This window comes from Ovis canadensis, chromosome 7 (genome assembly GCF_042477335.2).
Source record: "Ovis canadensis isolate MfBH-ARS-UI-01 breed Bighorn chromosome 7, ARS-UI_OviCan_v2, whole genome shotgun sequence".
Taxonomy (NCBI): Eukaryota; Metazoa; Chordata; class Mammalia; order Artiodactyla; family Bovidae; genus Ovis; species Ovis canadensis.
The window spans coordinates 33,067,995-33,077,601 of NC_091251.1; the positions used below are offsets into that span (position 1 = coordinate 33,067,995).

The 9,607-nt window shown below is 46.0% G+C and overlaps 1 protein-coding gene across 4 annotated transcripts; it reads left to right on the plus strand.

Moving 5' to 3' along the window:
- The first annotated feature begins 333 nt into the window (after positions 1 to 333).
- Positions 334 to 9,253, plus strand: CBLN3 (cerebellin 3 precursor). 4 transcript variants are annotated; one of them, XM_069597690.1, is made up of 5 exons: positions 334 to 912; positions 1,194 to 1,313; positions 1,623 to 1,736; positions 7,427 to 7,588; positions 8,925 to 9,253. In XM_069597690.1, the coding sequence occupies exons 1-4, from the start codon at positions 613 to 615 to the stop codon at positions 7,547 to 7,549; spliced, it is 657 nt and encodes a 218-aa protein (XP_069453791.1). In that variant the 5' UTR covers positions 334 to 612; the 3' UTR covers positions 7,550 to 7,588; positions 8,925 to 9,253. The 4 variants fall into 4 exon arrangements, 3 of the variants coding, with proteins under 3 accessions (XP_069453791.1, XP_069453790.1, XP_069453789.1); XR_011258430.1 differs by lacking the exon at positions 7,427 to 7,588 and having other exon boundaries at positions 519 to 912; positions 1,623 to 2,094; XM_069597689.1 differs by lacking the exon at positions 7,427 to 7,588 and having other exon boundaries at positions 519 to 912.
- The last annotated feature ends 354 nt before the right edge of the window (positions 9,254 to 9,607 follow it).

The window sequence follows — 9,607 nt, forward strand, 5'->3', positions numbered from 1 at the left end:
TGATGACATAGAAGACTAAGAAAAGAAAAAGACTGGCCCACGGTCACAGGATAGTGACACCCTTGACCCAAGCACTTTCCACCAAAACAATTGTGGGGAAAACACAAGAACATTCCCTTTCTTCCAACAGTGGAAAAGATACTGCTAAGAGGGCTGCTGACTTGTGAAGGATTTTTGAAGAGGGTAGGAGTGAAGAGGAAGGGGCTGTCACACATCTGCACACACTCACACACGCATACGTGCACTCAGTCTCACTCAGACACCCAGTGGTCCCGGTTCCAGCCTTCAGTGCTCTCCGGCGGGGCTGCCCTGGGGTTCTGGTTGTAGCCCTCCTGTCTGGCTGTCTCATTTCTCCTCTCCCTCTTAACGCCCAACTGCTGTCATTTTGTGCCCTGCCAAGGAGGCGGGAACTGCAGTGATAGCAGGGGTGAGAGGCAGGACAGAGTAGTGGGGCATGGAGAGGGATGGAGAGAGAGACGCCGAGACCAGGTGACCAGGAGCCCCAGAGAGAGAGCTGAGAAGCAGGTTGAGGGGTGGCGAGAGCCTGGGGGAGAGGCGGGAAGAACCGAGGAGCAGAAAGAGAAGGTTCGTGGGTCACAGAGCCACTCAGCCATGCTGGGAACAAAGCGACACTGTCCGCCAGGTCCCTCACTCAGCCTGGGGTTGCCTTTGGCCCTCACACTTCTGGCCCTGAGGGCTGGGTGGGCCCAGGAGGGGTCAGAGCCAGTCCTCCTGGAAGGCGAGTGCCTGGTGGTCTGTGAGCCCAGCAGAGCTGCTGCAGGAGGGCCAGGGGGAGCAGCCCTGGGAGAGGCGCCCCCTGGAAGAGTGGCATTTGCTGCAGTCCGCAGCCACCACCACGAGCCAGCAGGGGAGATCGGCAATGGCACAAGTGGAGCCATCTACTTCGACCAGGTAATCCCCCTACCCTGCAAAGGCCTGGAATCACTGTCCAAGCCCACTCTGCTGCTAAGGAAATGGCTCTGCTGTGGGGCCCGCTGCCCGTCTCCTTTCCCTTCACTCCCACCATACCTTCCTTCCCTTTCTCATCATTTCTTTTAAATCTGTCCATTCTTCCTGTTTAGTCTACTTGCCACCCCTTCCTTTCCTTACTCACTGCCCCTTCCCCCAGTGCTGTGGCTTCTCAGAGCCCCAAGCATCCCCGAGCCCCACTTAGCAGGGTCTGCTTCCCACAGGTCCTGGTGAACGAGGGAGGTGGCTTTGACCGCACCTCTGGCTCCTTCGTGGCCCCTGTACGGGGTGTCTACAGCTTCCGGTTCCATGTGGTGAAGGTGTACAACCGCCAAACTGTCCAGGTGACCTGAACCCTAGGCCCTGTCCCATCTCTGGCTCAGGAGGGGGAGGGAGGAGGGGAGCGCAGGGGACCCCCAGTCACACCTCCATTAACCTATATCCTGGAGGGCCAGAAGCAAGAGGGGGGAGGGCCTGCTTAGCAGAGATTGGGAAGGAGGCACAGAGTCCAATGTTGGCCACCTATTAGTCATCCAGGAGGGTGCACTGAGCCCCAGCTTCCAGAGTGTCTCTCTGGGGGTGGAGAAAAGGAGGGAAGTGGGGTTCCTGGGCCAAGGGCCAAGGAGAAGTGCTAAGTGGATTCCCCTCCCCAGGTGAGCCTGATGCTGAACACATGGCCTGTCGTCTCAGCCTTTGCCAACGATCCAGATGTGACCCGGGAGGCAGCCACCAGCTCTGTGCTACTGCCCCTGGACCCTGGAGACCGGGTATCTCTGCGCCTGCGTCGAGGGAACCTGCTGGGTGGTTGGAAATATTCAAGCTTCTCTGGCTTCCTCATTTTCCCACTCTGAAGACTCACGCCTTTCAAGGATGGAAACCTAGCCCCTGACCTTTGCCCTCTGCCCTCTGCCCCAGAAGTATTGTCTTTAAGGCAGGAGAGAGATGCCCTCTGGCTGTATTTTTATTCTACTTGCTTGCATGGGACCCTGTGCCAGACATCCAAGGTGAAGATTAGAGCTCTGGTGTCTCAGGACCTGCCCTTCTTACTCCACCCCCACAATTGCCCCCCCAGCCTCCCACTGCATCTCCTGCCTGCAGTCCTCGGATCAGGGCAGGGTTTGACAGGTAGGGAGACCTGTGCTACTTTGCAGACTCTGCTCTTTCTGTCCCCCACCCCCCCAACGCTGCTTCCTGCTTGGTGCTATTTGGGAACAGGTGGTTCAGGTGAGCCTGACAGGCCCCTGCATGGGACCAGATGGACCAGCCTCAGCATACCCAGCAGGCTCCTTCCTGTGAGGAGTGCCAGCATCACAGATCTCAGCCATTGCAGTCAAAAGCTGAGCCAGCACTGTGTGGACCAGGGAAGGAGGAAGGCTCAGCCACTAGCAGAAGTGTAGGGAGGGCAGCAGAGCAGCCAAGAGCCCGTGACTGGTGCAACAGGAAGGGGGCATGCACCCAGCCTGAACACAGTACTCATTTTTGTGTACACTGGGGCAGCCAGTGAAGGTGAACCCAGGCATCTATTTGTGGCAGATCCCAGATGGACTCTGGCCCTCATCTCTCCACCCAAGACATGGTGTGTGTATGTTTGCTTTGGCTGAGAGCAGGTATACAGAGCTTCTTTTGACAGCTAGAGATAGAGGTAGGTCACACGCAGGCCATGGTAGGTCTGCAGGCATAGAACACATCAGTGACTGTGGCTGCCTCCTAGAACTGCTCCACCTTTATAGTCTGAAGTTCAATCACTTCATGCTCTGACCACCACCTCCTTCCTCCCAACTCTCTCATTGACCTTCACTGTACCTATTTCACACATCTCATAACCTCTCTTTTTTCTCCTGATTTACGGCATCTTATCCTCCTTCTCAGACTTCCTGTTAGCTTGGATTCCATGGTGCATCCCTTCAACCACTCTCCTGCCAGTATTATAAACTTTGTCTCACCTCTCTGTCCCATTGGCCCAGCATGGATGACTCTGTCAGTAAAGTAATTAGAGAATGATGGTCAGTGAGATGCTATAGGATCACTAAAGAGAGAAGATGGTGTTACAGCTAGGTTCAGGGATTACAGGATACAAGGAGCTATGTTGTAGAGACAATACATGTAAAATTGTATGTTAGAGTCAAATAAAAAAGGATTTGGTAGTGCTTGAGTTAAATAGGAAATACCAATGTGAATTTGTGGTTTTCAAAAGCAATTACTTTTTCAAACTTTATCACTAAAGTAGCATAAAACATCAGGGAAAACTCTGATGTGCATTCTTAGCACCTGGATCTTTGCCTCAAATATTATTCACCTTTAAAGGGATTCAGGCTCCCTCAGAGAATAGTTCCATGCCATGAATGACCCTAGGCCTCAAACATATTGGTGAAGACAAAAAGCAAAGATTTTTTTTTTTTTAATGTATGGGGTAGATCTATGAAGGCAAAGGAGCAAATTTTAATAGGCTTCTACAAATTGACCTTTGTGGCATTTGTGACAATTTGATAATCAAAAGGAAAATAATATAGTTAATCGGAACAAGGTGAAATTTTAAAATCCACAACTCTGTTGTGATTTTCAGAAAGAAAAAAGCAACTATACAATGTGCAAAAATGTAGTTAATATACCGAGTGAAGAAGTATGACCATAATAGGATATTTTTAGTTAATTTTGATAAGTAGAAGAGTATACATATAGCAGATATTATATTTATTCATAAGGTACATTTATTTTTCTTATCTGCAAAAGTAGGGACGGGTGGATCAAGAGAGCTCTGAGTAATTCCAGAAAAAAATTGGAACTGTACCAAAAATGAAAGAGACTGATTGGCACCATCTGGCCATATATTACAACTAGGAAGGAAGAAATTCCAGCAGTGTGTTACACGGTGATGAATTAGTCAAACATCCAAAAGATAATTGCTCACTGCTCAAACATGATCCTTCATTTCTTGGGAAAGAAAGCCTCTATACTACCCTACTAATTATAATCAGATTACAGTAACACTAAAACCCAAAATAATACTGGCTTAAACGAAATGGTAGATTATTTCTGTCTCACATAGAAGAATCTGCAAATAAAGAGCCCAGGAGTGAATGGCAGTTTTATGAGCATCACAGCCCACTTTCCCTTCTGCTGTTCTACCACCTTTAGCATATCACCTTCTGACCCAAGATGGCCCCTTGAGCTCCAGCCATTACATCAGCCTTACAGTCCCCAGGAAGGAGGAAGGAAGGACACACCCATTTCCTTTAAAAGAAGCTTTCTGAGAGGTGAACGTGAACATGAAGTCGCTCAGTCATGTCAGACTCTTTGTGACCCCATGAACTGTAGCCTACCAGGCTCTTCTGTCCATGGGATTTTCCAGGCAATAGTACTGGAGTGGATTGCCATTTCCTTCTCCAAGGGATCTTCCCAACCCAGGGATCGAACCTGGGTCTCCCACATTGTAGACAGACGCTTTACCATCTGAGCCACCAGGGAAGTCCAACAATTCTGATTGCATCTCATTGGCTATAATTTTGTCATATGTGTCCACATTGGGTAGGGGTGGAAAGGCTAGAAAATAAGTCCTTATTCCAGGCAGCCATGTCCAGCTAAATGTCAGGAGTTATATAAGAAAGAAGGAGCAATTGGATATTGGGGAAAACAACCATATTGGGGGAGTTTGTAAAAATGTAAATGAGCTAAGTTTATAAATGATGTCAGTAAAGTTATTGTGTTAGTTTTCTATTGCCCTGTAACAACTACCGCAAAGTTCATTTCTTAACACAACTTTGACTGATTTATTATCTCACAGTGTCTATAGGTCAGAAGTCCAGCAAAGCATGACTGGATTCTCTGCTCGGGGTTTCATTAGGTCATGTAGGCAGGGCTGCCATCTTCATTGAACTGAAAGGATCCATTCCCAAGCTCATTTAGAATTCAGTTCCTCATAGTTGCAGGATTGAGTTTCCTACCCATCAATCTTTGGGCCAACAAGGTCAGGCCAAGTACTTCTCACAGTACTTCTCTGACCTACCCTTAGGTTATGTCTCTGACTTTAAAAATTCTCTAATTTTAATGGCTCATATGATTAGATTGGGCCCACACAGATAATCCAGGAAAGCTCTCTATTTTAAGACCTGTAACTTTAATTACATAGAAAATGTCCCTTTACCATTAAACGCAGGAGGTTTGGGTATGGACATCTTTGGGACATCTGCATGTTATAATCATTAAACTTAAAGATGAAATAATTAAAGAGAAAGTATCCAGTTATAACACACTAATTCGTGGGAAAAGTGTGGACTTGAAAATTTCCAGTGATGTATAACGTAAACACTGGCTCATATTCTCATCATCTTAGAAGGTCAAGTAGTTCCCAGGTCCCAACCAAGAATTCATAATTAATGATAATAATTAATAATTTGATTAACAATTCAAAACATCATATAACGTAAACACTGGCTCATATTTTCATCATCTTAGAAGGTCAAGTAGTTCCCAGGTCCCAACCAAGAATTCATAATTAATGATAATAATTAATAATTTGATTAACAATTCAAAACATCATCTCACTGAGATAATATTCTTCTGAGTGAGTGCGTGAGTGAAGTTGCTCAGTCGTGTCCGACTCTTTGCGACCCCGTGGACTGTAACCTACCAGGCTTCTCCGTCCATGGGATTCTCCAGGAAAGAATACTGGAGTGGGTTACCATTTCCTTCTCCAGGGGATCTTCCCGACCCAGGGATCAAACCCGGGTCTCCCGTGTTGGAGGCAGACGCTTTAACCTCGGATATCTAAATTCAATAATTGGTCTAAACTGAGATAATGTCCTTCTCTTGGGTTTACAAACCCATTTTTATAATGAGTGTAAGTGTAAAAAAGTTTATAATCCTTATAAGATATGTGTGCTTTACCGAAATGTTTGAAACATGTAGAGAAGCTGACGTATTATAATGATGATTCTACTGAAATGTGTAGGAAGATTTAAATTTGCGATCAATGTTTAGATAATTTGATGTGCAAAATGTGTAGATTTTGACTTGGTTATATAAATAGTGTTTGAATATATAGACGATTTTTGCATAAGTGGTTTTGTGAAGTAAATAAATTAGACAACAAATAAAGCACAGATGGTGGCTAGTGTTCCTCTCCAGACACAAAAATCTCCTAGGACTTTAAGGAACCTAAGAATAGAATCCAACTGTCCACCTTCTCTACACCCACGCCCTGGCAGCTGATTGCTACAAAGAAAAGTCCTGCTGAAGGGTATGCTGTGCTGCTAAATCCATGGTCTCTAGCTGCCCCTGGTCCTCTGTTCTCCCAGCAGTTCTTTTGTGGTTTTCTTTGCCAGCTTCTTTTCTCATCCTCCCCAGAATCCAGCTGAAGACTTCTGTTCTCTCCTTAAACCTCTTACTCCTCCAACTCTGCCCCCACCACCCGCAGCAGACTCTTCACTCTGCTTCACTGAGAAAGCAGAAACCCCAGGAGAGACCCTTCCACCAGCACATCCGGAAACTCACCGTCCTCCTCATCTCTCCTTCCTATCTGGCTCAGTAGAAGTTGTATCCTTCTCTCTGTCGAGGCAGCTATCTTCATCCACCTGTCGTGGATTCCGTTTCCTGCAAACATAGCCTTTTCTCTTCCTCTCCTCCCTCCTGTAGGTTAGATGTCTCCCTCCCCACTCCCTCCTTCTGTTTAGCTGTTAAATAGACTCAAGTCTCTTAAATCTAAAACAGAAAGAGATGGATGTGGAAACCGTGGTAGACATGTAGTTACCCTCAGCTTTATATGCTAGTGAGCGTCACCTCTCCTCCCCTTTACAGCCAGATACCTATGCGCCCAGGTTGCTCACGCCTTAAGTCAACTGTGGCCTCTGCTGCTGTATGTGAACTGCCCTCAGCTGGTCACGCAGGACTCGCGTGTCACTAATGTCACTATAGTCTGGTCCTCTGTCACTCAGGCTCTCCCTAACATTTGACCCTGTTGGCCACCTGCTCCTTCTAGACGCACTCCCTGCCCCCACTTCCCTGACTGTACACGCTCTGGGCTCTCCCTGCAGCTCTCTGCTGAGGCCTTTTTCAGGCTCCTGTACCCCGGCCCATCTCCTAAATGTCAGTTTCCCTCGAGGTTCTGTCTTAGAATTCCTTTTGTCCTGACGCACTCCTAAAAGCACGCGTCTCCGTCCATGTGCTGACAACTTCCACGTTCTTTAATCTCTGTCCATAACCTCCCTCCTAAATCTCAGGCTTGTACGTTGCCTGAAGTGAAGTGAAGTCGCTCAGTCGTGTCCGACTCTTTGCGACCCCATGGACTGTAGCCTACCAGGCTTCTCTGTCTATGGGATTTTCCAGGCAATAGTACTGGAGTGGATTGCCACGTTGCCTATCCCACCTCAAAGTAAACTTGCTAAAACTAGGCTTTCATCCCTTAATCTGTTTCCTGCTTTATTCTCTGTGTCTAAAAATAGACCATCTCTGTTGCCCCAAGGAAACAACCAGCCACAATCCTGCCTCCCTCTCCCACGACCCCATCCAGTCACTCACATCCATCAGTTCCATCCATTGTTTCCCACCCATCCTGGCTCAAACTACCGACCCACATCGCAGATAGAGTTCTATGAAAGCATCCTAACTGGCCCCTTGGCCTTTGGTGAGTCTGTTCTTCACACTGGGATTGCCATAGTGATCTAGTTAAAAGAGCTTCACTGCCTTAAAGCCCTTTAGGGGATTGTGGGGGAAGGGAGAGGGTCTAGGATTAAAACCATATTCCTTAATGAGATTTTTTTAGGTCCTTTGCAATCCAGATACTGCAATCTCCTTTTATTCATTTTACAGGAGTGTAGAAACTTACAAAATAGCACCATTTATTAGCTGAGGGAAAATGGCACCCTTTATGTGTTGGGGGACATGTAGCTGGCGTATTAAATTAAGAATATGCAGATTATGACCTGCTAAATGAGGAGGCACAACCACACGGGATCAGCAAGTGACTCCCTCGGTTGCCCAGCTGGGGAAGTAAAGACCTGCAGTTGTTTTGGTTGAAGGTACAGTACAATCCACAAAGGAAGTAAAATTGAAAGACTTATTACTTAGAGATCCCAGAAACCAGGAGCAGGGAAAGGGAGGCAGTGAGTAAGGAGAAGGGCAGTGCTCTGACCCAGTTCACATGTGAACAGGCTAGCAAGAGCGTATTACGTATAAGGTGATTGGGGTGCAGGTCACTAACTTTATACAGGTTCAACTCTAAATGGTCGTTTTCAAAGGTGCCCCAGGAAAAGCAAGTGGTAATTTGGGGCAGGAATCCTAAATTCAAGTCCTTATCCAAATGTCCAAACTCTGGGTCATTATACTGTAAAATGCCTAAACAGCAACTCGAAATAGCTTTTTTCTCATTATAGCTCAGAAAGCAAGGGCATGACATTCAAGTCAACATGGATCAGGGCCAAGAGAATTGTTCTTGGACCCAACTGAAGTAGACCAACTCTGTTTTAGTTTATAAATTGTCTTAATCTGGACCAGACTGAAGTGGAGAAATCAAACCTAGATGGAGAAATCTTAATATACATTATACTAATGTATATTAATAGAATACATTAACAAAAGATGGAGAGGCCATAGATTAGTGGGGAGAAAGTAACTCTAGCAACAAAGTGAATATACTTGTGTGAAAACCAGTAAATACGGTGGTGAAGTGATGAGCACTGGAGCCTCTCAGTAGCTGCACATGACCTTCAGCAAATTATTCAACCTCCCCTTGCCTTTTATCTTCCTCTACAAAATAGAGGAAACATTGTATCTATCCCACAGGACTGGAAAGCACAGACCAAGCATCTAATATGTGTAAGTTACTGTTACCATAGGAACTAAGAAACAAGTCAAAACTGATCCATGTCCTAAGGATTCTTGGACAATCTTTTTAAAGTGCGTAGGATTTTTGTATTGTTTTATTGTAGCCATTTACCTGTTATAATGCTTCTTTCTTTCAGATGTGTTCACGTCTACCCAGAAACACAAGGATATCATAAAGAGTTCCTAGGAAAACACAGAATAGCAAGGCTTAGGGGGTGCCCATCTCACCAGATAGTACTTAAAAAAAAATTTATTGGAGTTGAGTTGATTTACAATGATATGTTAGTAATTTAAGTACTTTTTAATGTGAGAGTGAGATACAGTATAGAATGTTCTCTGTATTTTGTTTATGTCTGGGACTGTCTGATGACTTTGTGATTTCTCTGGTTGAGACTTGGGAAACTCAGCTGCCAGTGCCCAAAATGAGAAAAGGAAACTGTGATGGAATAAAGGAGAGAAGCAGTGACTAGTGGTTTGCAGCGCCCACGGTGCTCAACTATGGAACCATCTTCTTTATTTGCCCCTCTAAAAATAGGGGGAATCTCAAATTAGATTCTTGTAAATTGTTCAACAGCGAAGAAGAGAAATCTCACCAACAGGAGGCTCATAAGCCAATGTGTGTAAAACAGGAGTATTGCCTGCAGTTCTCTTGAGTAGAAAGTAGTGATTTTGCCAAGCCCCTCCCGGATCAACTTCCTCTGAGGGGTTATGAACCTTTCACTTACTGGCCTGTCCTAAGAGCACATGCATTATTTTCAGTGAAGGGGGTCAGGGAAGACAAGACCTCTCTGGATCATGTGCTCCTGTGCTGTGGGCTCCT

Excerpts from the sequence above, each read along its gene's own strand:
- CBLN3 (XM_069597690.1), top strand. The coding sequence starts at position 613 with ATGCTGGGAACAAAGCGACACTGTCCGCCAGGTCCCTCACTCAGCCTG. Across the intron at positions 1,314-1,622 it reads ACAACCGCCAAACTGTCCAG|GTGAGCCTGATGCTGAACAC; the intron begins GTGACCTGAACC and ends TCCCCTCCCCAG. Across the intron at positions 1,737-7,426 it reads CCCTGGACCCTGGAGACCGG|GAAACAACCAGCCACAATCC; the intron begins GTATCTCTGCGC and ends TGTTGCCCCAAG.